The sequence below is a fragment of the Diabrotica undecimpunctata genome, chromosome 1 (genome assembly GCF_040954645.1).
Source record: "Diabrotica undecimpunctata isolate CICGRU chromosome 1, icDiaUnde3, whole genome shotgun sequence".
Classification (NCBI taxonomy): domain Eukaryota; kingdom Metazoa; phylum Arthropoda; class Insecta; order Coleoptera; family Chrysomelidae; genus Diabrotica; species Diabrotica undecimpunctata.
The window spans coordinates 140,648,378-140,676,055 of NC_092803.1; the positions used below are offsets into that span (position 1 = coordinate 140,648,378).

At 32.7% G+C, this 27,678-nt stretch overlaps 1 protein-coding gene across 1 annotated transcript; it reads right to left on the reverse strand.

The window, feature by feature from the left end:
• Positions 1–268: 268 nt before the first annotated feature.
• On the reverse strand, positions 269–27,678 carry Cog7 (conserved oligomeric Golgi complex subunit 7). The gene is made up of 9 exons (XM_072520125.1): positions 27,543–27,678; positions 27,406–27,489; positions 27,039–27,342; positions 21,525–21,725; positions 17,750–18,163; positions 10,170–10,503; positions 4,791–5,208; positions 3,986–4,232; positions 269–2,467 (listed from the first exon to the last, which is right to left on the reverse strand). The coding sequence occupies exons 1-9, from the start codon at positions 27,543–27,545 to the stop codon at positions 2,295–2,297; spliced, it is 2,178 nt and encodes a 725-aa protein (XP_072376226.1). The 5' UTR covers positions 27,546–27,678; the 3' UTR covers positions 269–2,294.

Consider the following 27,678-nt stretch of genomic DNA (forward strand, 5'->3'; position numbering starts at 1 on the left):
GATAGAACTCTCGCGTCCAAAGATCGATGTATCCCAGGTTGATCCCAACTGAATCTCCACTTCTGCGTTCAGCTGGAATAATCCCTCTTTCATAATTCTATTAAACAAATATCTTATGTTAGCCAACTTGTTATGGTCTCATTTCAACTTGTCCAGACCTCTCCAGGGTGAAAAAAGTTGCTAAAAACTGTTAACAAATTTGCGCAGAAACAAATTCATTGAATAATATATTTTAAATGAGATCACAGGCAAAAATCAAAAAATAATATTTTCTTAATAACTTTATTATATTTAACAAAAATGATAATACGTGTGCACAAACCAACTGCATCAGGAATATTGAGTCTAGCAAATATGATTACAATAATAATTTTTAAGTTTACCATGAACCATAAAATATGGCATGAAATCTATCACAAGGGGGTAATATACAATCTTAAGATATAGTAAGAAGTCACCCTGGAATAAGCAGAGTGGAAACAAGCAAACTGATAATAAAATGGAAAAAAATCACGAAAATCACAATATCCATTTTTAAACCAGGAAGGAATCCGATTCTTTATTTGCATGCTCAGTAGGTATAACACATAAGGCATAAGTAAAAAAAATATTTATTATTTTTTATGTGCCATCGCAAGGGAACCAAAGTAGAACGCTCCTTTATATAATGAGATTCTAACTGGTGAAAAAAAAATGAAACGATGAAAGTAGTAACTTGTGGAGTGTTATTCCTTCCATCATGATAACTGCAGTCTAGACCCTCTAGCGCCTAGTTCACTCAGAACCTGTTCGTTTCGATGGAACATTTTCTGACTTATCAATAAAAATGTAACTATCATCATATATATAAAGGAAAAAAATCTATAACTGTTAGGCAATAAAATACTTTATGTAATTAATATATTATATTGGGGAACAGGGACCTGTGTAAACGTAGTAAGAGAATTTACTATATTCAATAGGAATAAACCACAATTTTAACGACAAATACATTATATTTGACGTTTTCACCTCGGAAATCGTTTTATTTATTTATTTCCACGAAATATAGGAGATAACATAGAAATGCCACAAATGCCGTAATCAGTGCTAATTGGTGAACCAAAAAAAAAATAAAGTTTGTTTAGCAGAAAATGGTTGACTTCAATTAGTGCAGTCGTAAATATTATTAAATTTATCTGAGTTCGCCCATTGTTAAGACCTTGTACCTCAGGTAAACCATTGTTACCTGAAACCGGGCCTTAATACTATTATCGGTTAACCCAGGATGTTTATAGTCGATACTAATTGAAGTCAACCATTTACTGCTAAACAAACTTTACATAAAAAGCTGGTAAATTTTATTTTACATTTATTTTAATGTAGATACCTATTAAGCTCATACTTTTATCGTATCGTATCGATTTAAAAATAAGTCTATCGCGTGACAGCGGTGCTTAGAGGTTTACAGGGTCATATCGAAGTATTCGACCGCTCTAAAACCAACAAAAATTGAGGTAACAACTCCGAAAATGGAAATTTTATTCATCAACAGTCTTCAAGGAAAAGACTTCTTTACAAAATTATCTGATTTCTTTAGATACTATAGTTCAACTTAAAAACATTAGCTTCTCCAATCGTTTATATATAATTTATTATACAAAATTTAATGCATCTTTGGCGCACTTCTCATCTGATCTGGTGGCGCATCTAATCGCTAATAATATTTTGGTTTTACATGTACTGTACATAATTTTACTCTAAATCATAAGTGTAATAAGTGGCTTTTTTTCTGAGAAAATCTCGCTTACGAAGAGTTTATTCGGACGGGCGCGGGGGGGACTGCGGCTTATCAGGATGCTGGAATCCTGTGACAGTAGATAAACTTAATACCGTTCCGGCCTATGCTAAGAATTGTAAGAAATACGAAAATAAGTTAAAAATTATTCTTCAGATATGCATGAAAAATTGGAGATATGCAACAAAAACGAATAACTAAAGAAAAAAATATTCATAAATAAATAACTAAAAAATTATTGTAAGAGATGAGGAGTTTGTATAATATGGTAATTTTATTGGAATAAATCAACGTACCTTTTGACATACCCTAATGATCTGGAACGCACGCACCAACCGAAAACTCAAAAGAAAACTTTGTGTCACTCTCAACCGCCGCAGAAAGTATGCTCATATTAACCGAAAAGAAAACTTCTAACACATGAGTAAAAAATAGATGTTAAACATTCCTACTCCTAATGCTGTTTGTTTGAATTATAGTATATATACATAAATAAATTATATTTTTCCGTTATCAACTAATTAGAAGATTTAATATTTCTCATTTGTCGTACAGCTGCAACCAATCTCGCTGAGCATCCAGTGCTTTGTGATTGATACTGCTCTGTAGGTAGTTTTAAAAGTATCGTCAACTGTTGAAGATTCTCCGATAATGATAAGCCAAGTTCTTCTAAAATATTTTGAAGATAACCTACAAAACAATATGAATAAAACATTTGGTATATTTTTTTGGTTTAAAATATTATACATTATATCACTAAGAACCTTAAAGGACATTGATAGTTAGTCAAAGAAAGCTAATTGTACTATAAAGGATGAGATTTGCGATGAGATATTTGATTGCTTTCGCCTCCATGAGTGACTTCCATGGACTTTTTAATAATTTATATATATATATATATATATATATATATATATATATATATAGGTCGACCCCCAACAAGATGGACAGATGACATAAATAGAGTGACTACAAATTGGATTCAGATGGCGCAAAATCTGACTAAGTGGAAAAGCATGCTAGATGCCTATGTTCAGCAGTGGACATTAGAGGCTAGATGATTTTATATATAAATATATATATATATATATATATATATATATATATATAAATATATAATCTTTGCAGATTAGTTAAATAGTAAACTCTTAAATATTGTCGGCAATTCAAAGAATTACCTCCTTTTAAATGTAGTTACATTGGGTTTTTCGATTAACCTTGGGTAAGCCTTTACGTGTCAAGTTCAAAGCTACCATACATTTCAAACCTTAAAAAAACTTTTTTTGCACATAGTAACAAAAAACACCACTATGTTACTAGCAAAGTTTTTTAATATTCTAACTCTACAATTCTAAGTTACGGTAAGATCAATAATGTTTTAATAGATAATATATGGTAGCTAATTATAATTTATTCTCTTTCAGCCCTGAAGAAGCCAAATTAATTCTCTTTGGCGAAAACGTTCGGCGAAACAATTGATACACATTATAGTCTTTCTTGCAGATTTCCCCAATATTTAAGAGTTTACTATATAAATATATATATATATATATATATATATATATATATATATATATATATATATATATATATATATATATAGGACAATCCTATCATTGTAGTACAGAAAATCTTGTCCACTTCTAGCATTGTACCCCTTTACTGTACAATCTCCGAAATCATCGGACTTTGTATAAAAGAATTGCTGTACAATGTTCGAATTTCAATAAGTAGCCATGCGTCAAAGTTTCAATCGATTTAAAATCGATTGATATCGATTTTTACGATTATTCCCCATTTGTTATTAAAGATCAATGAGGTTATAAATCCGTAATTAATTAGGGCTTCCAACTTCTGGATTGTAAGACTAAATTATTCTAAATTATCATACATATCTCTTGAAAATCTGAAATGTTTCACAAATATCTTCCCTGTATTATAGTGATCTCTATAGTTCTTCTATAGTACCTATCTCTTGAAACTTTAAAATGTTTAAAATGTTTCACTAACATATATATATATATATATATATATATATATATATATATATATATATATATATATATATATATATATATATATATGTTTGAACAAAGGTTCTGGTAGTTAGAAACGCCTAGTTTTTTGGCAATATCATTCACCTAACATTTGATTTAAAAAATTCGACCTGAAACGAATTGCATTTTAGTTTTTCTTTATTATACTTACTTATATCATGTGCCAATTGTCGACTAGCGGCGGGACTTAATTCACAAATTGATAATATCTTGTCAAAAAAATATTGGCACGTTCCATTTGCGATGATCGTAAGAAATACATGCGCCAAGGTACCTTCTGCCTCTGGAGCGTTGTTGTACTCTTGGTCCACAGATTTCAAAGCGCACGACAACGATGGATTCTCCTTAAACAAGAAAGGTTCCAAGTGTTGTGGAAGAATCATCAGATACTGACCGATCTAAACAAGAAAAGTACATATTAACACTTTCAATACGTACTTTATGTTTGGATAGGGAAAAAAGGATCGGTATTAGGAATAATTTGTATATTCAAAATATTCATATACAAATTTTTATTGGTGTATCTCTGGAGAAAAGTCATGGTAAGTCTTATGTTAAAGTTATGTTACTCTCAAGTCTTATGTTACTCTTACATGAAGGTAAGCAATAAATAGGATTATTGTAATTATTATAAATTTATTATCCAAATAGTTAAATTTTAAATACTTTTATTTATAGTCCGTAACAAGATATTAGTCTTGTCTCTAGTAAACATCTATATTTGATCAATATCAACCATTCAAAAACGCAGTTTATTTAAGACCACAACGTGTTTTGAATCTAGGTAAATATTTTTATTTCGTCTTGTTTCACAACTTCGTTTTAAATATAAAATCAATAATTTTAAAATAAATAATCGATAAATTAGATTAAAAAAAAACTTAAAAAAAAATAGCAAACACAACACACATGTGCGTTTCCATCGTAATATTAATTCAGAAATTACCATCACTTACCTGGGTAATATATTCTTGTGGGGCAAAGCTGTAATCAGGCAAATCACTCACAGCTGCACCATCATACTGACTCCAGGTTTGTGAAGACTGCACTGTATCTAGCTGAACAGATATAGGAGCGAACACGACTTGATAAGTGGTGTGGTGAATATCTGTGCACAATTTGACAAATTCCGAAGTAACAGAATCCAATAGGGAAAGTTGTGTGCCCTCTGTGACACACTTGACTAGAGAATCAAATTCTTTAAGATCTGAATGTCTCAGAAGAAGGATTTTGTACTGAAGCACTTCTTTCTGGTTGAGTTCGAGAACTTGGCTCGTCAAGTCCTTCTCGAACTGCTGTAATTTTAAAATTATTTCGCCCGTGTTTTGTAGTAGTGAAAGACATAGTTGGAAAACAGTCCAATCCTCCTCTGATCTACAAAATCAAGAATATAAAATATTTAATTCCATCTAACAGAAATCAAAACCTGGAATAGTAAAAAAGACAAGAAAAAATAACAATAATACAAGTATTAACTCTGAATACTGAAAATAAAAAAGAAATAAAAGATAAGATAAAAAGATTCATCGCAAATAATTTGAATACCCAAATAAATGTAAGAAGTGTAAGAAACTTCGGAAATAAAAAAAGCTGCTTGATCAAATTAAATAATGAACGCAAAAAGACAAATAAAATTAAATTAAGGAAAATTAACCAGAAAACAAAGTAAAAGGGGAAAATTCCAGTGGCTGGTTGTATACCATAGTTAAAAAAAACTTACATAGAAGTAAGAACTTCTTCTGCACAATAGTATATTTTTTATTAAAAAATGTTTTAAAAATTTATCCAAAAGGGTTACAAACCTTCAAAATGTTTTCGTTCAAATCGGACCATCATCAGTGAAAAAACCTGAAAGTATATTTCCACTTTAAAATGACAAAAAACATAAGGTAAAATTTTGACTGTTAAATTACAATAGAGTCAATGTCTGATTCCGCATTTGAGCAATGACGTTACCAACTTGGGTAAGAGTGTGTAATGTGATAACATGGATGGTAAGGTAAACTATTACCTATTGATAATAGAGATATAGAGAATTGATACAGTATACTCCCTCTATAACGAACACGGTTATTACGAGGTTTCGCTTAAACCGAGGTACATTAGATGTCCCGTGAAATTTTTATTGAACTATAACCCTCTATAGGGTGCGAGGCAAATTTGGTTATAACGAGAAAAAATAAGATCGAAAAACGTGTTTTTTTACGTTTTTGGCCCGGCCGTGGCTATTTGCGGTCTTTGCCATACTCTCTCACGGCCAGATGGCCGTGAGAGAGTATGGCAAAGACCACAATAAATATCTTTTTAAACGGCCCCGCAATAAACATAACTGCCGTTCGCAATAAACTTCTTTTACAACTGTTTAATATCTTTAGAAAATATGATAATAGAATAATACTGGACAATTTAAAGCAGTCAAAAATGACAAAGTTCTTCCAATTGCAGAAGCAATAGTTTGTTAACTTTGAAAATACGCTTTATACATTATGTAGTTGGAAAAAAATGTAAGTACAGATTTTTTGTTTTAACGTATATCATTGAAAATAAAAAGAAACAACTCTTTTTTGTTTTAATGTATTTCATTGACAATAAAAGTAAACAATTTTTTTTTCAAAAACGCATTTTTTTCATATTCATATGTATGCACAGTATTATTGTTGTCTGATATAACGAGATCGGCTTATATCGAGGTAATTAGTCTGCCATTTCAGTTCTCGTTATAGAGGGAGTCTACTGTAGTTATTTTTGTATGCTAATGAATAAAGAAGGAGATTAAATTAATAAAATTCATTAAATGAGGTTTCTCGTGAGGTTTGTTGCCTATGTGGCTGGCTACAACTATGATGGTATGCAGTTTGAAATTTAATTTTAATGAGAGTGAAATTAAATGTGAAATTATTAATTTTGAATATTGAAACACAAAATAATAATTGATTAGGCACAAATATAAGTGACTCAAAAGCACCAATAGGTCCAAATCGCTAGGTGTATCTAAATATGTCGATAAAATTGCAGTATCTTCTAAGTGATGGTTGAATTTATGTGTGGAATGAAAGAAATGTCAGTGTCTGTATGGATAGGTTTAGTAAATGAGGGTTTTTGTTATTGATGTAAGGAAAAACCTAATTGAAGTTGTTGTGTTCTAATATATTTGAATATACCCCAAGAAAAATATATAAAAAATTAATATATGCAGCTCTCATTTGTACGTGAGCTTAATTTTAATTACAACAATATATTGCTTTAAACAATTTTTGTTTGGACGGTCACCAAAATTCCACTCTCCGCTGTCTTGAGGACCTGTCAATTTTAACAAAATGTTTACTTCCTCTCCGACCTAATCAGTCGGCTGTTTCCATTAGTTGGACAAAGTTGTTCCCCTTTCGAACAGGAAAGATGTATGTTCCCTTCATGTTAAATCTTATAACATCGATCTAGTGTCATTAAAATATTAAAATTCACCATAATTTTTATGTAAGATAAGGGTTTCTACATCTGTTGACGTAGCTAGTTTCAACTACTTTTAATGTAAATATTTTCCACGTGTTTTGTAATTTAACAGTCAAAATGTTACCTTATGTTTTTTGTCATTATTAAGTGGAAATATACTTTCAGGTTTTTTCACGGATGATGGTTCGACTGGACCGAAAACGTTTTGAAGATATGTAATCCTTTTGGATAAATTTTTAAATTATTTTTTAATAAAAAAATATACCATTATACACTTACATAGAAGTTCTTACTTCTATGTAAGTTTTTTTAACCAGAAAACATTTTAAAGAAGGTAGTATAGGATATATTTGGAAGATATTCACAGAAGTAGACTCCGATGTATCAGTCAAAAGCCTGAGGTCTCAATACACAAGAGTTGAGAAAGGAGGAACGATCGAGGAGTAACACCTCGCTAAAATAACCAGGGTTCATCTGGCCCGGATGATAGCAGCGAAGATGCTGCTGCTTTGTAGCTAGAGTGGTTGGATCTTCAAAGTCTAGAGGAAGACAAATTACAAATTACCGGGTCCTCCAGGTTGAGGTTGAGGCGTTGGACTGGATCTATAATACTTGTCAAAATTTTTAATACATCAAAAAGCCTAAACAAAGCCTAGAAGCTTTACAAGTATTTTTCAGGAAATGAAGAAAGCTAAGGTTAATGAATATTGGTACAAGGAATATATAGGGAATAAAACAAAAGATTGATATTATTGCGCTTGATCTAGAACAAATCAAAATGGACATATTTACTGGAGCCGTTAAAGATAAAAGAGCCGCTAGGGGAGTATGCCCTTTGAGATGTGGGTTTTTCGAAGGATGCTGAAGATCTCTTGGACAGAGCACGTGACCAACAACGAGGTGCTAAGAAGAATGGGTACTGAGAGAGAACTCCTAAATATTGTAAAAAACAGAAAGACGAGTTATCTAGGACATATTTACAGAGGAGAAAAATACAACTTCCTACGACTTATAATGGAAGGGAAAGTGGAAGGAAGAAGAAAATGCTCCTGGTTGAAGCATGTAAGAGACTGGAGAGGCATGGACACATATTCGATACTAAGAACAGCTCAAGATAGAGAGCAATTTGCTGTAGTTATAGACAACCTTCAGTAATGGAGAAGGCACCTTAAAAAGAAAGGGAGTATCAATACTGATAAAGAAAAAACTTAAGAATAATATCACAGACTGATACAAGGAGACGAAGTTAGGGTAGACGTCAAAACGGTAACGAAATCTAGTATGACTTAAAAGAATGTCAAATCTGCTAGAACTGAGAGAATTTGTGCTGAAATTCTCAATATCAGAACGTATAAACTTTTTGAGAGCTCAACATGAAATCTGTCATCAATCAGTGCCTAAATGAACACCCAGTACCAGAACAATGGAAATATAAATCAAGCGTGACAAAACATCTCATAAGACGACAGTTCGTAACCACACAAATGGTAACGGACAATTCGTAACGCCGTCAATTCATAACGGCGACACTTTGACAAAATCCAAATCCAGACAAAATGTAGAGATAATTAAATATATATTTTAGAAGAATTGGAATTGGCAGACACTAAACGGTCTCTTATAATAGAATTAGAACAGTAGAGTGAGTGCAAAGATCGGTACAATATTTTGAAAAATTCTTTAATGAATGCAAAGCAAATGATGGAAAATGGAAACTATAGGTGAGCAGGATCAAGCAAACGACATTGATACAGAAGAGATCCAACCACATAGTTTCGATGAGTGATTAAAAGTATGAAAAACCACAATTTGCTAGAAGTGACTTAAAACGATGTATAAAAAGCAGGAGGTAAACTATATTGTGTCAGAGAAAATGCATAATTTAAAAATAGACATCTGGATTAAAGAAGAAATGTCAGAAAAATCGAAAACTGCAATATTTATAAGAAAAAACGAAGATTTGAATTTTTTCAACTAGAAGGATATTTCACTGCTAGATGTTAGACATAAAATTTTCGAAAAGATATTGAACGGAATACTAAACCGTATTACTAAAGCTACCTTAAGAGATGATCAATGTGATTTCAGATAGAATAGATCCACGACCGACGAAATCTCCTCTAAATCAATGTTGAAAAACTCGGTGTACCAAATAAACTAATTAGGTTTGTCAGAATAAACACAATGCCACACTTTTCAACCTTGCACCGAGAAAAGTGATGAGATAAGTTTTGGGTAACCCAGATGACACATATTTTAACAGACTATTCCAATACCTTATTTATGACAATTACGTAGGTACTGTATATAGCAGCTTTGAAGATGACACTGCCATTAACAAAGATGCTGAGAACAAAGTGCTGACGATTAACGTTAAAACTAAATATCTTTAAAAGTGCAGTAATAGAAGACAGGTACAAGAGCTAGACAAAAATATCACTCTGGACGGAGATGTCTTTAAATATTGCTGCAGTTTCAAATACTTGGGTACCCAGGTATATGACAACAATTCAGCCGAAGAAGAAAAGGCAAGAATAGCAGCTATAAATAGGCGTTTCTTCGCACTAAATAAAATAAGTAAGGAATAACTAAAATCAAATTCTACAAAGTAGTAGTAAGGCCAATTGTACTATATTAGACAAGTTCTTGAATTGTTAAAAGAATCAATGAAGATCAACTACATAGACGAGACCGAGAGACTTTACTAAAGACTTACGGAGCTGTTCATGACCAGGATATGTGGCGTGTTAAAAGTAAGAACGAAGTGGCCATAACAATCTGACCTGGTAACGGAGATTAAAGTAGCCTGACTGATTAGTTAGGGCGTACGGAATTAATGCCATAAACGTGTAAAATGCCATTTTTAAATTCTTAGAAAAACTTACCTTTTACTTCTATCGATTCGCCTAAGTGCCACCCTGAAAAAATCAGCATATCCCAATAAAAAAGCTCTTAAAGCAATGAGCAATCCACAATAGCCACAATTTTCAGTAATTTCTCGACATCGCTTTTTAGCTTCTCTACATAAATCAATCACCGATGGAATGCTTAAACCTAGCGATTGGATGGTATCAGGAAGTTCTTCTTTCATACAGTTTAATGATGAGAGGTTTTTCATTAAGTTCGCTTGTTCGTATGCCGCGTACTTATTCATATATGGTACCATGTGAGAAAATATTGCTTTTTGTAGTACAAGTAGATCTTCTGGACTTGGTTTTACTGTAAAAATAAAAAGTAACAATGAAGATACTTTTTTTTCCATGTTGTGAATTGGTGATGAAAAAAAAAAGACCCGTACCAAAATATTGCATATATTCAAATCATAATTAAATATCGGAGGAATTGGTAGACGCAGGGGAATTGGTAGAAAACAAGACCGGGATACGGAGAGTCTGTGGTTTGGGCACAGAATAAATTACAATCAGAATGCACACTCTCAGATGCCGCTTTTGAAGTTTGTCAGCACGCGATCGCCATATTTTAAACGGAAACATAGAATCGAATTGAGAAATTTGTGGCAAGCTACGACAGAACTGTAATTTAATTTTTTAGAGATTAATAATTTAGTACATTTGAAATAATTTAATCTATTCTTCAACGAAAAGTACGAATTAAATAGTGCATATTATGTCTATAGTTGCCGTAAATAAATTAAACCGGGTAAATTTTTCTATGCACACCAGATAAAATGTCACTGAACAGCACTGATTCCGTCTGCGCGTAGTTATTTTTTCAAGCAGAGTGGGCATTCTGATTGTTTATTATTTTGTGGTTTGGGAATGCAATGCTAGAACTGAGGAAGAAATTACACAAAGATTAGGACAAACAAGAACAGCAATCCGATAAGTTAACTCAGTATGGTGGGATAGAAACCTAAATATGAAGACAAAAACACAGATTTATAAAACATTAGTGCGAAGAATTATGACATATGGGGCTGAAAATTGGATCATAAAAAAGAAAAACAGCAGTAAGATAGTAGCAACAGAGATGGAATGTGTGCGAAGATGATGCAGAGTAACAAGAATGGATAGAAGAAGTAATGACGAAATAAAGCAAAGAACATCAATAGGAACAGACATACTAACATATATAGAACAAAAAAGACTTAAGTGGTATGGACATGTAAGAAGAACTAGCGACAGCACATGGATAAAGAGAATAACCGAATGGAGCCCCTTAGGAAGGAGCAAAAGAGGACGACCCCGAAAATCCTGGAGGAACGAAGTAGACGACGCCATGAGTAAGAGAGGCCTAAACGATGGAGAATGGAACAACAGAGAGAGATGGAAACGGTTGAGAGAGGGAAGACAGTGAATACTGCAGAATCCCTGAATATATATATATATATATATATATATATATATATATATATATATATATATATATAAGTGAGGATCTGAGGGGCAACATAAGTGATCCAATAAATGCCTTAAAATAAGACTTATTATTTAAAGATTAACTGATTATAATCAAAATGTATAATATGGTATGGAATGTTGGATTTGTAAATAAAATCTTTACTTAATAGGAGATTTATATTTTTCTTTGAAAGCAGCCAAGAAATGTGAATTAATTAAATTAAAATATTTTAAGAGTTTAATTGTAAAAATTGAGGGTAAAAAAGGAATGTTGATAATTATAAGGAGGGTTACTAACGTTGATAATGGAAAATTATTGGAAGGTTTATTTTGATTTTTTAAGGTTTATTACACAGGGATGTTGAAGGAGTGTACACCCATCTATACAGAGAATAAATGTTAAGATAGTGACATCTGATGTTAATGAATCTTTTGTGGCAATTAATATTGGGTGGAGTTTAAACGAATGACTTGTTCTAAAATTGAATCTATAATAAATCTCGTGGTGGAAAGGAAGGACAAAGTATAAAATAAAAAAATTAATAATGGTCTCAATCAAGGGAAATGTGAAAAAAGATCAGATAGATAAGAGAATAATTGTCGATGAATTGGATCAAAGTCAAGATTAAAGGAAGAGTGAGGATTAATACAATCGGAACTTTTCCTCTTGCCTTTAATGATCTCTATAAATTATACCAATTACAGAAGTTTTTTGCTTATTGTATTTTTTTTTAAACTATGGCCTACAGCCAACCACATATTATAATCGATTAGTATAATTTGACACACAACTTTGACCGAAGTATAAAGAATATTTATTTTTTAGTAAACATATCTACACATAAACATATAAATAATTCTACATATTAAGTTTTTTCATTTCGTAAATTCGAAATAAAAAAATATCAAACTGCCAGAGGGAACGTGGTTTTACAAATCAGAATAAACAAACTCCATAAAGTAAAGATGTTCTCCTATTCTTCCTTCACTACTTGACATTGAAAAGAACCTGCTCCCAAATAATGCATTATTAACAGATTGATTGCCAGGCGGTCGTATACGACCGCCAGTTCATTAAGTACGCCATGCCACGGCGATCGTATGCGACCGATTTTATACGGTCTGTGATATAGTTATTGTTTTGCCAGAGGTTGTGTAAAGAAGCGGAGTTATTGCAGTATTCCACCGCTGTGGCATACAGTCGTCGCATATACATAACAGTTTTCATTTTGGCAAAATAGAGGAGACTGAAATGATATCGAAACTTTTACATGGAATTCTTTATTTTGAGTAAAACATATAATATTCATTCCAAACTAAATAACATACAAAAGTTAAATAAAAACATAAAAGAAATTAAAAATTATCAGTTATTTGGAATGTTTGTTGAAACAATCTAAACAAAGGTGTGATTGACCTTCACAAGTGCCACAGTAGTTACTACTTTTTTGACCCGATTTTTTATGTTTCCCCAAATGTTCTGTCCATAGCAACCTTTACAGTATTTTTTCATTTTATCAAAAGGTCCTTCCTTTTTCACCAAAGTATGAAATTGCATCAATCTCCTTGTCGTTCGTATTTGTTGTTGTTCCCCTTCGGAATCATTCTGTGGCTCAATGTTCTCTTCATAATTCAGCAGCGACTTTATTACATGCTCACTAAATTCAGTTATTTTCATATTTTTATCTACTAGTAGACTAGTGGGTAGAAAATAAAGTGAGAATTTATGAGTGATGTACCAAGAAGAAATTCCACAGCGAGCTTTCTGTCCATTTCAGTGATTATCTTATGGGTGAATTGTAACTATAGCCATCTGATCTGACAGGTCAATTGAGGACTTTGCCTCATTGTATTCCATTACAGCCCGAGGTTTATGAACAATACCACTTCGTCGTTTAATTACTCCAATTTCGGTAGTGTGTTTAGTAGAGAGTAACAAGATATCTCTTTTATCTTTCCACTTCAAAACGCAGATGCCTCTCTCGTTTTCCAACCTGAACGTTTCTCCTTTTTTCAATTTTTTATTGAACTACTATATTGATATACTTTTTTGGGATTTAACGACGATTTGCTCTTAGCGTCCCAATATAGTGCGTTTCCTTGTCAAGTAAAATGTTAGCTAATTTTAGGCTTGTACTAGCTACTATTAGATACTATCATACGTCCTATATTCAAAAGACGTTCTGATAGGTTAACCACTACATTTGTTAGTACAGAAGCGTTACCTCCATTTTTCTCCTTACCTGCATAAATCCTTATATTCCATGTATAGCCATTGTCACTTAAGCTTCAAAAGTTATGGAGTTAAGCTTAAAAGCTTAACCCCATACTTATACGTTTTTTTTTTGGAAAGAAATAACAGATTCATCAATACAGAATATACGCCCTGATGTATACATCAAGAACTGGGTAAGAAATAGAAGAGTAGAATGGAACGATCATATAAGCCAAATGACAACAAATAGAGTAGTAAAGACGGCAAGAGACGGTTCCCCAATAGGAAGACGATCAGTAGGAAGACCACGAAAACGATGGAACGACAACTTACTGGAGGCACATTGAAAAACAGACAGAGTCATGTCTACATAAAAAGAAGAAGAAGAAGATGTATAAACTGCTTGAAAGTTTTTAAAAAGTTTATCTAGCAATGGTTTTACTTTGAAGTGTCACATTCTTGGAAGGAGCTGAAATCGGTTTTTAGGCATAATTTTCGGGACCATACAATTTTTGTAGAAATTGTCAGTGCTCTAGTATTTGTCTATAGAAAGCAGCCTCACAACTCCCATATAACCCACAAGGCCAACAAACTGTACTAAATCTTTTCTGTTGGTTGGAACCCATCGCTGTAGTCTAGATTCGTTAATGATATCATCAATATCGCACAAAATCTGGGGGCATACAAGTTAGTTTGATTAACCATTTCATCTATAACTTCATCATCCACGAAAATTCGAAAACAATTATAGGGGGACAAATTTTTATAAGAGCTGTAGCGTAATTACTTGAAAGTCTTGTGATTGCCAATAGGTTTTATGAGTGTTGTTCGTATCAATTAGCAGAATTCTCCTGGCTTTGGTAATCTTCATTTTGTGCAGACGATATATTTTGTTGCCTTTGTTCATCGACTGCAATTTGAAATAAGTTATCTAATTGTTCCGAGGAAATAAAACTGTCCGATTCCAAAGGCCGTAGCTAAACAATATTTTTTGAATTTTCACCCGAAGAGTGTATTTCTTTGGGAATTTTATCTTGGATTGAAAGTAACTTAGAACATCATGGCTTATTACCAATTTCTCTTTTTGCAACAAGAGTATTTAGATTTTTACGTTTATTTTTCAAATTTTTTTCTGTTTCCGCTTCTGAGCCATCGTAGCTATATGGAATTTCTTCATCGCTGGGCGGTAAGAATAGAGGGTCTAGGTCAGAATCAAAGAAACTGAAATCATTAGGTTCATAATCTGAAAAAAAAAACAAAATTTTATATTTAATATAAAACAGGTTTTATAACCGTGAAACTCCCAAAAATTTTCACATGTAAAAGTGTATTTTTCAGAACATTATCTTTCTTATTGTATACATATTTCAATCAGTAATCCTATGCAATTTATTTACAAATATGAAAATAATAGTTATATATTACCTGGACGTTTATTGCTTTTCAAAACCATACCAACCATCACTTGACCACGACTTCTCATTTTATTTCAAGAAATTGTTTTTACTATTATCCAAATTTATACGAATCAGAGAGGTGCATCCCTAATAATAATATGAGCACGTTGTTTTACTAACAACAAAATCTCTACTGATGAAATATTAGTCAATGTAACCACTCGACACAATAATATATGACAAGTCTCATCATGAACAGAAAGACCGCTTGTCACCATGGGAATAAATATGTCGCGTACGACATTTCAACTTGGCACCATGAACTTTTTTAAAGATTTTTTATGGCAGTCTTCTTCTTATTCTTCTTCCTCTTTATAAGCAATTCTGCTTGTTCATTGGCAAATTAGTACCTCTATGGAAGGTTGTCACTCCATCTTCTGCGCGGTCGTACGATACTTCTGCCGATTGGTGACTAATCTGTTGCTATGTTGACGACACGGGTCTCCTCCATTCTGCTTATGTGGTTATTCCATTCTTTTTTTCTATTTTGTGTCCATTCATTTATACACTGTACGTTACATTTTCTTCACTCCTTTTTCGATCTCTTAGCTTAGTTCCTGTAATTCTTCTCAGTACTCTCATCTCTGCCGTTTCCAGTAGCCTTTGCGTTGTGGCTGTGTCGGGTCTTGTTTCTGAGGCGTATGTCATTGTTGGTCTTACACTGGCTTTATAAATTCTTGACTTCATCTCAGTGTTAATGTGTCTGTTTCGCCATATAGTGTTATTAAGGCATCCTGTCAGTCTATTTGCTTTTTGTACTTGATTTCCCACTTCTTTGTCTAGGTCTCCATAGCTAGACAGTGTAACTCCCAGATATTTTATTTCCATTACACGTTCAATACTGATGCCATCAATTTCTGTTACATCTGGTTGGTTCCTTGCTGACTACTATTGTTTTAGTTTTCTGAGATTAGATTATATTAAATTCTTTTGCTCTTGTGTTAAATCTGTGGACCAGTCTTTGCAGACTATCTTCATCTTGGGCTATCAATATTGCGTCGTATGCGTAACAAATTATTTTGATTTCTTTGTTTCCCATTCTGTATCCTCTTCCTTTGTTAACGATTTTGATGATTTCATCCATGATCAAATTAAAGAGCATGGGGCTCAATGAATCCCCTTGTCTTATTCCGCTGCCTATTTCTATAGGTTCTGTAAGTTGTCCATCTATTCTGACTTCCATTTTGTTGTTTTGGTAGATGTTATCGATAGGTTTTATAATATTTATGGGAACTTCTCTATTATACAGAAGATAGATTACATCTTTGAGTCTTACCCTGTCAAACGCTTTCTTTAGATGAATCAGACACAGAAATGCTGGTCTATTATTTCCTTTATAACGAATATTGCATCTGTATACGATCTTCCACTACGAAAACCCTGTTGTTCATCTGCTAAACTTATCCTCTGATTTATTAGAACTTGTAAAATATTAGTTGTAAGTTTTAGCGTAGTATTTAACAAGTTTAACACCTCTGTAGTTTTCTGGCTGTTTTTATCTCCTTTTTGAATAGTAGAATTAGTTCGCTCGTTCTCCATTCTTCCGGTATTTTATTGTGTTTTATAATTTTATTAATTAATGTTGTTAATGGTTCCGTCACTTCTGCTCCACAATATTTCAGTAACTCGTTTGGTATCCCGTCTTTACCTGCTGCTTTCCTGTTCTTAAGGTTTTCAAGTATTTTCCGAACTTCCTGTACATTTATATTAAGTTCTTCATTTGTGGTAATTTCTGGTGTTTCCAGTTCTAGCGTCGTTTGTTCTTCCTCTGCATATAGCTTTTTTAGGTAGTTAATCCACGTATCCTTTTGTATGTGTTTTGGTTCTATAAGTTCCTTTACCTTCGTTCTTTGACCTCTTATAAAGCGCCATAATTCCTTTCGCAGACCGTAAAAATCATGTTCCATTTCTTTCGAAAAGCGTTCCCATTGATCACTTTTTATTTTTCTTACAAGTGCATGTGTTTCGTTTCTAATTGTCTTGTAATTATGGTATGCCTCTTGTGTTTTGGTTGACATGTATTTCAGGTAAGCTTTTTTCTTTTCTTTACATTTTTCCTTTACTTCTCTACAAAACTATGGAGTTCTTTACCTTGAAAACGATTTATTTTTATTTATATTTCTTTCATCAAGAACTTCAATGGCCGAGGCTAAGATATTAGACTTAATTTTTACCCAGCTTTCTTCAACTCTACCACTTTCTGTGATATATTTATTTATGACAGTCAACCTATTAAAACCTGTAGATAAATAAATCAGTGGAAAGTTAAAAAAAAATTATAAGCCTTAAGATAAAAAAACTGTTTACACAATCAAACTTGCGTATAAAACTATTGCCACTTTTATTTTTGTAATCGGATTTCCCGTTTAATATTTAAAAAAAACATCAAACTATTTATTAGCAAACAAAAATATTTTGGATAATTTATTTACCTTGGACTGTTTGATCCACTATACTCATCAAACTATCCCTAAACTGAGTGGTTGTTTGTTTAATTTCCCCTATAAAATTTAACTTATCTGGTACTTGTTTTAGAGTAGCATCTATACACTCGTTCAAGCTGGGATCCAAGGAAGTCAATACATCAGTATAAATATCTATTAAATTTTGTAACGCCGAAACTCCAGTGAAAACTTGGTTAAACCATCTATACTGGGTGTGCCAATTGGACAGTAAATTATTATAAAAGTTGTGAATCCACTGAATTGTGGACTCGTCTTGCTCGATTTCTAATTGGTTGCGCCATTTTTTTAGAAGTACGTCTTTTTGGCATTTTTGATAGTATTTCAACAGTTGGGGAAGTCGATCCATTGAGACAAATATTTGAATGTACATCTGGGCTTGTTCTAGAAATAATTAATCGTTATTTAACATTATTAATTACTAATATAACATAACATTATTAATAACTAATCACATACACACACAAACACACACACACACACAAATATATATACTACGGGTAGCGGGTAGGAACTCCTTTGGATTCTCTTGAATTCTATTGGATAGTCCTATCAGGGAAAGTGAATCAATATCTGCCTTCCGCAGATTCCAGGAGCTTATTGACCAGGGAAGCTAGCACCTGTTAAGGGTCCCTTGTCCAGGGTCACGGATGAAGTCCAGAAAGGCATCCAAGGCATCGAAGAATATTTTGCGTACGGGGAAGATGGCGGAGTTGGCAACCCCTGATTTTAGGGATAGTATAAGATCACAAACCTAGAAGCGTCTGACCCAGAGCAGGAGGCTTCGAACAGCGTCGGTACTCACAATGAGCGGCTGAATTAAAATACCTCCCAACAAAATGTCAGATTTTAAAACAAAAACGGATGTACCCCAGGTGAGTATAGCGAGAAATCGAAAGCTTCACACTGATTTATTAGTCTGTACCAATGGAAATCGAGATGTCAAAAGTAAAGTGGGACATCATTGGAGTAAGACGACATGGAGAAAACCTGACAACACTAAAATCAGGGCATATATTTTACAGTATAGTTAGTGAAACCGAATCAATCGGGGGAGTCGGTTTCTTTATACACAAAAGACTTGCAGATAACATAGTAATTACAAGAAGCATATCCACAAGAGTAGCCTATTTAATCGTAAAGCTAAACCGAAGGTATAAAATAAAGATTATTCAAGTATATGCTCCAACAACGGACCATCCTGATGAGCAGATTGAAGCGGTCTAAAGCAGGATGAACAGGAAACAGCACTAGGTAAATTTGGATCCAAAGGCAGATACGAGCGTGGACAAACATTACTAGAATTTCTATTACAACAAAATCTATACCAGATGAATAGTTTCTTCTCTAATAAAGACCACAAAAGATGGATGTGGAAAAGTCCAGATGGCAAGATCAGAAACGATATAAGACTACATAATCAGTGACAAAAAACATATATTCAACGATGTCACACTCCTTAATAGCTTTACCACAGGCAGCGATCGTAGAATGGTAAGAGCCAAACTAAAATTAGACTTAATAACAGAAATATCCAAAATGATTAGGAAGAAAGCCAACCCGATATGAATACCAAGACAATATCAATAAAATCCTACAACAAAATGAATGCATAAATAATGTAAATACCCTAAACGAAAATATCGTAGAAACTATTAGAGAGGCTCAAGTAAAATGCTCTAAAAGACGCCCAGATGAAAAATAACCATTGAAACAAAGCAACTAATGTAAACTAGAAGAGAAATCAAAGGAAACGAAAGAAGTGACGAAGAAAAACTATGAAAAATAAATAAAGAAGTATCAAAAGCTATACGGAAAGATTTAAGAAAATTTAAGAATGAAAAGGTCCACCGAACTATAGAAGAAAATAAAAGTCTGAAAGTCCTGAGAAGACGGCTAAACAATGGAAAATGTGAAATAAACAAACTAAAGAACAAAGAAGGAGTCCCCATATCAAATAGGGAAGAACTACTACACATAGTTGAAGACTTCTATCAAGGACTCTACACAAGACAAAGAGAAGACCAAACGAACTTGGAAGCCGCCGCATCACGCAAAATCATCAACCAGGGTTCAGAGCTCATGCCAGAGATCACACTAAGCGAAATCCAAGACGCAATGAAATAGATAAAAAACAACAAAGCACCAGGAGAAGGAGTCATAATAGAACCTATAAAGATGGGCGGACGTGCCCTTCTTAACCAAATAAAAATTCTGTGTAACTTTTGTCTAACACATTGTTGCATATAGGAAACATGGAACAATGCAGCAACAATTTTACTAAACAAGAAAGGAGACCAGGCGCACCTAGAAAACTATAGACCAATCAGCTTATTGAACCACATCTATAAAATGTTTACCCGAATAATTACGACAAGACTAGAAAAAAAATTGGATTTCTACCAGCCCCGAGAACAAGCCAGCTTCTGCACAAAATTCGGAACAAACGATCACCTACAAACAGTAAAAACCCGAATAGAAAAATCGATAGAATATAACAGATCACTGGTACTTATCTTCGTAGACTTTCACAAAGCCTTCGATGCCGTGGAATTAGACAGCTTTGTAAGCTACCGGCTTACAAAGTTAGTACAAACATTGTACCAAAATGCCACAATGCGTGTAAAACTACTTGATACCACCAGAGAAATTCATATAAAGCGAGGTGTGAGACAGAGCGACACTCTCTCACCTAAATTATTTACAACGGTCCTCAAACACGCCTTTAAAATGCTAAAGTGGGAAAATAGAGGAATAAAAATAAACGGGAACATGTTCAATCGTCTGAGCTTTGCCGACGATATAGTACTTATTACCGAAGATCTGCGTGAAGCACAACAAATGCTACAAGAATTAGAAAACGTGTCTTCAACAATAGGTCTAAAAATAAACATCAGTAAAACCAAATTTATGACAAATTTGGTTCCCAGCGAACACCTACCCATCCAAAATCAAGTGGTAGAATTGACAGAAAAGTACATATATCTCGGTCATGAAATCAGAATAAGCAAGGATAATCAGACCTGTGAATTTCAACGACGAATAACACTTGCTTGGGCGGCGTATGTTTCACTAAGAGACATTTTTAAGAGCAACATCCCGATAACTATGAAACGGAAGACATTTGACCAATGCGTTCTTCGTATTATGACATACGGAGCAGAAACTCCCACTCTCACAAAAACAACAGCACTATGGAGCTGAAATGGAATTGGGCAGGTCACATAGCGAGAGACTCAAGATGGACCAGAAAACTAATTGAATGGCGCTCAAGAAAAGACAAACGCAGCAGAGGACGACCACCAGCACGCTGGATGGACGACATTAAACGAATTTCCAAGAAATGGCAACAAGACGCACAGAACCGTGAAGAGTGGCGAAAAATGGGAGAGACCTATGTCCAGCAGTGGACAGAAGAGGTTGCATGATATATATATATATATATATATATATATATATATATATATATACTATAAAAGCCAAATATATATGGTGCAAGAGCACAATTCACCAAACGTTATAAGTACAATATTCAGCGCCATCCACTTTAACATTCTATATAAAAGAACTACAGAAAGTGTGCTTCTGGAAGATAGAGGTATTTTCAAATTCTAGGAAATTATTAGTATATCTTTACTTATTCTACATTTTGTAAATCTATTAGTCCAAACAAAAAATGAGTAGTACTGTATTATAAAACTTAATTAAGCATTAATTATATAATGAAAAGTTTAAATAAACTTACCCGTGTTATGTGTATTAAATGCTTGTACTATAGAGGGACTTGCTATGGCTTCAAGTCTATTTTTTAATCCTTCCAGCTGAAGTTTCCTATTTTCATAATCAGCCACGTTGACGAGAAGTTTAAGTGAATTTTGCATTCCCAAAATCTTATTTGAGATATTTTCAACATTCTTTGAATCAAAAACTTCTTCTAGATCATTTACTAAAAACAAAATTTCCACAATTAACAAGATTTGTTGAGAAAAGCATGGGGAAGGGTTATATATTTTAGAGACAAGTACGATTGTTAGAATTTCTTCATTCTATTTTACTTATAATTAACGGTGGGATATAGTACGTTTTGTGTTCTCACGTATATCGCAGGTAACTCGTTTTTAGTAATATTGATCATCTTACAAGTTTTAGTCTTAGCTGCAAAACAACATGTTTTGGATAACGGTTTGCCTCAGGGCTCAGTCTTAAGCACTACCTTATTTTTACTTAGCATGAATGACTTTTATATTATTTTTTTTTATATTTTTATATATTTTTTTTCATATATAGAACCACCATTCAGGTACTCGATATATGCTGATGATATTATATTATTCTGCCAAGGGAGAGTCATAGCTACCACCGGCTCTTTGCTACACAATGCAATAAACAAAATAGACATCTGGTTTACACATGCTGGATTTGTGTGTTCAGCTTCTAAATCCAAAGTAATTCACTTTACCAAAAAACATAGACCTAATCTACCTTCTATAAGTCTAAACGTGCTTTGTTTACAAACAGTTAACTATTTGACACTTCTTGGTATAACCTTTGATAAAAAGCTGATCTGGAGAGAGCATATTTAGAAACTTAAAGGAAACTGTGCCCAAAGAATCAATTTACTTAAATCTCTTGCTGGCTACTCTTGGGGAGCTGATGAAGAATCTTTCCTTAAAATATATAGAGCGTTAATTCGCTCTAAGCTAGACTATGGCAGTATTATTTATATGGCATCTAGTAGCTTCTTACTAAAGTCTCTAAACACGATTCAAAATACATCCCTACGACTATGTCTTGTTGCTTTCAAATCAAGCCCCGCTGAAAGTATTTGTGTTGAATCTTCAAAGCCACCACTCCATCTAAGAAGGCAGCAACTTCTACTTGCATACTTTGTAAGAATATCAGCAAACCAAATTTTTATTGTTCAACTTCTCCACACAAAAAAAATTGTTCATATAAAATGCTTGTATATAAAATATTTATAATGTTGTAAACTGTAAATGACCATAATCTGTCGAGACATGTTAATGTTAAATAAATAAATAAATATATATATATATATATATATATATATATATATATATATATATATATATATATATATATATATATATATATATGTATATATCCTGTTCAGGCTCAAGTTTGATGTTAATCGGGCAGCCCAAATATATGTAACAATGAAGCATTTTTCCATGTTTCACTAGAGACAATGGAATATTTTTATTTTTAAAATAAAAATGAAATAAAAGATAGAGACTCTATTGCTACTGGCAAAACACATAGTAGTATATTGCTGTGAAAAACTGCTTTCTCTCATCACAAATTAACATTCCTGATGTTGGGATTTATTGTGAACAACTATTTGTAATTATACAGAAAAAATGTCGCTTTAGAATATATCTGTAACATGTTTCGTGACAATATTATATACTGTGTTAGTGATTATAATCTATCTGACATTTCCTGGACCAACGAGATCAATGATTTTGTCACTGTTGGGGGATGACCATCAGCAGACTTTATTGTTGAGTACATACTTTTCTCTTTATAATTGCTATCAGTTAAACAGAATTCTGAATATTTATAATAAAATGTTGGATGTAGCATTCAGTAACTGTTTATATTATAGTGTAGAGGTTGCAGAAGATGTTCTGGTTCAGGAATTTGTGACATTCTGACATGCTTACAGTGTCTTAATACCAATAAAGGTCCTGGTCCAGATATATAATCTGGACCTAAGTTAGGTCCCCAGATAGGATACCTAACTTGTTTTTAAGGAATTGTGCATTCTGTTTACCTCTGTGGCTTATTTTTAATAAAACTCTGACCAAGGGTCTCTTTCCATCACAGTTTAAGAGAGCCTTTATTAAGCCCATACACAAATCTGTACATAAATCATTAATTTCTAATTACAATTTTTTTGCATATAATCTGAAAAATCAGCTACATACCGTCAGTATGGTTCTGTCTGGTTGTTCAATTTCTACTAATCTACTAGTTTACACTGATTACATTATAAATGCATTGGAAAACAGTTCTCAGGTGGATTCCATTTATACTGACTTGTCATAAGTCTTTTTAACAGGGTAAATCATTGCTGTTTATTGCATAAACTGGAATTTTTCTTTGTGCTTGGTGAACTACTTTACTGATTAAAAAGTTATATGCAATACCAATATTTATGTGTCAAACTGAAGGGCTTTACTTCAACTGAATGCTTTTCAAGCTCTGGAGTGCCCCAAGGTTCCCATTTAGAACCTTGACTCTTTGCAGTTTTTTTTTGATGATGCTATCAAGTCCTCTTGACTGTTTGTGAAGTCTAGCATATGCAAATGACATAAAATTATTTTATGTTATTTAAAACTGTTCTGATTATATTGGGTTGCAGAAATCATTAGACAGCTTTGTGAACTTGTGTGTTATTAACAAATTAATTATTAATTATGAAAAATATTAGGTGATCCAGTTTTATTGATCCCTTAAGCCTCTGGTTTTTAATTACAATTTACAGGATGTTTTGATTAAGAGGGTCAATAATGTTACAGATCCAGATGTGGTTTTTCAGAGAAATCTGCATATAGATTTTATGGCTACGGAACAGCTTGGTTTTATTGAGAGGCATACCAGAGATTTTCGTAGGATTGCATTCCCATCAATTCTGTACTTTTCTCTTGTCTGCTACCAACTAGAAAATTGCGTGAACTGCTTGAAAATTCAACTGGGAGCTGGTTTCCCTTTACTCAAGCATGTATTTAAAAGTTAAAGAAATTTCAAAGAAATTTCTGATTAATGCTATTTGAATCTACATAGACAATATTTTTATTCTGGTATGATGAATTTCTTGAATCTAGATTCTGTTTTTACAAAACTAGTTGACTTTGATTTGATATTTATTTTTAAGCTTGCAATGAATTGCTTCAGCTAATTTATTTTCTTATTCCTTCCCATTTATTGTGCCAGAATTCACTTTTTATGTATGCTAATCAGCTACCTCATGAGACAGTATCAATAGATTTAGGTACTATTTGAATTTGAAGCACTGAAATATTAAAATGTAAAATGATACTTTGTATAAATAAATTTGTACCTACTTATTTACTGTATTCATGTATATTTTATTTCTATCTGTAATTTAATATATTGTATATATCTAAGCTCTCTACAAGATCACTATCAGTCTATTAGACGGAATGGTGTAATATCAAAGGAATTTTCATATAAGCTTGGTGTTACACAAGGATTCCATTATGGTCCTCTTGTGTTTAGAGTTTTTGTAAATGATATTGAAAAGTATGTACAACCCTTGATTTCTACTTTATGAAGATAATGTAAAGATATATACTTCTTCTCTTCTTCAAGTGCCATCTCCGCGGCGGAGGTCGGCAATCATCATAGCTATTCGGACTTTTGAGACGGCTGCTCTGAAAAGTTCATTTGATGTACATCCGTACCACTCTCTCAGGTTGTGCAGCCATGACATTCTACGCCTCCCTATGCTTCTCTTTCCTTGGATCTTTCCCTGCATAATCAGTTGGAGCAAGGTGTATTTCTCTCCACGTGTAATATGTCCGAGATATTCTAATTTTCTTGTTTTTATTGAATTTAAAATTTCCATTTCTTTGTTCATCCTTCCCAGAACCTCTTTGTTTGTGACGTGTTCTGTCCATGATATTTTCAGAATTCTTCTGTACACCCACAGCTCAAATGATTCCAGTTTTTTCATTGATGTCGCATTCAAGGTCCAAGATTCCATTCCATAAAATAAAGTCGAAAAAACATAGCACCTCGCCTACCTAACTCTTAGTTCCAGTTTTAAATCCCTGGTACATAGAACTCTTCTCATTTTGTTGAAATTTGCTCTAGCCTTTTCTATTCTTATTTTTATCTCCTGATTGTAATCATTTGTGGAGTTAATCATTGTTCCCAGGTATGCATATTTGTCCACTTGTTCGACGTTGGTTTCGTTTATTAGAAGATTCTCGTTATTTCTTTGAGTTTTCGATATTCTCATAAATTTCGTCTTCTTGACATTCATTGTTAGACCATACTCTTTTTCATACTCTGCTATTCTGGTCACCAGTCTCTGAAGATCTTCAATGTTTTCGGCTAAGATCACAGTGGCGTCCGCATATCTAATGTTGTTAATGGGAACTCCATTTACCTTTATTCCAGCTGTTTCACCCTCAAGAGCTTTTTTCAGGACCTCTTCGGAATAGGCATTGAAAAGAATTGGCGACAATATGCATCCCTGTCTTACTCCACATCTAATTTCAATTTCTTCTGACAGCTGTTTGTTAACACATACTTTTGTTCGCTTGTTTATAGTATAAATTTGATATGATCCTGAGGTCGGTCCATATATACTTAGATAGATAAATAACAAAACTGATACCTTCCAAAATTATGTTAATGCAATAAAAACAGCCTGTAAAAACTCAATTATGTTAGGTGCTACAGTAGATAATTATCATTTAGATCCTTACCACTGTTATACACTATTACATTCCATAGTTAAATATGGGTTATGTCATCATATTACACTGTATACTCTTTACAATACTTCTACAATATTTACTGTACGATCCCTTTAAACATTTACTTTGCAAATTTTATTTTTATATTTTTATAATGGCGCATAAAATCATTACTTTCAATTTTACAAAACATTTTAGCAAACTATCCTTAGATCCATGGAAACCAAATTGTTTATAAAAAGTCTGCCTAACAGAATTTGCTTCACAAACTCTGATAATTATTCTACTTCATTGACTACAGTTTGGTGATAGAAATAGGAGCTGTGGATATCTCAGAGCACAACAACACACTATGAATATTGTTGATATTATTATGTAATTACATATAATTTTTACCCAAAGAAATAAAAGAAATAGATAATTTAATAAAAACGAAAAAAAAAAGCACAAAGCAATATAGAAGTTAATAAAAAGTGGTAATTTAAAACATTTCTTCTTCAGAAGTCTTCTTCTTCATTTAGTTTGAATTCATTCCATACATCTTCATCCTGATATTGCTCATCACCATTACTATTTATATTGTTACAAAAAATCTTATGGCAAAGGTTTTTTTTATAAAAAGCAGTGAAACATAATTTGAATTCTTACAAAATTATTGAATATATATGTAATACATGCTCTTACATAATAAAAGGTAAAATAATTATTGAGAAACAAAATAAAAAAATAGACATAGAGACCTTGGATTTTTAGTTGGTTTAAATAGTAAGATAATAGCTACTTACCCAAAATCGTCCAATTGTCACTTTCATGCAATCCTTGCTTAGCCAGTGTTAATTTATTCTGCATAGAATCTAGTTTTTCTATTGTATGGATCGACTGACCAGTATCATGCTCAATCTTTTCAACTTCTGCCCTAACTGTCGCCATTTTTTGTTTTAATAATAAAGCTTCTTGTTGTAAACTTTTCGCATCCCTCATAATCTTCGGCAAAGATGCTAAAACTTGCTGACTAGTGTCTTCTAAAGCACTGTTCACTTGCTGGACATACAGTTGGAGTTTCATTACTAAGGACATTGTATAATTGCTCTAAAAGGTTATATGTGCTTTTAATTAAAATATTTATTTTAAATATAAAGAATTTTGTCTGACCTCTTTTGCATTATCCCCTTGTTTAAGGATATCATTAATCCATTCTTTAGTATCAAAATCATCATTTGAAAATGCACTAATGTCCTAAAATTTTTAATTATTAAATATTTTATAAAATGAGAGTGTAGTATACTTACCATTATAAATTTAATAAAACCTCTAAATGTGTTTTAATAATTAATAAACTTAAATTAATAATAATTTATTTTAATGTTTGAGGTTATGTTTATTTTGACAAGTTGTGTTGGCAAACAGAACATCGATTAATTCGAT

Bases quoted from the DNA above. Each gene is read 5' to 3' on its own strand.
- Cog7 (XM_072520125.1), bottom strand. The intron at 4,233-4,790 runs GTAAGTGATGGT...TTTCTTGTTTAG, and splicing joins CACAAGAATATATTACCCAG to ATCGGTCAGTATCTGATGAT. The intron at 2,468-3,985 runs GTAAGTATAATA...ATTGTTTTGTAG, and splicing joins ACAATTGGCACATGATATAA to GTTATCTTCAAAATATTTTA.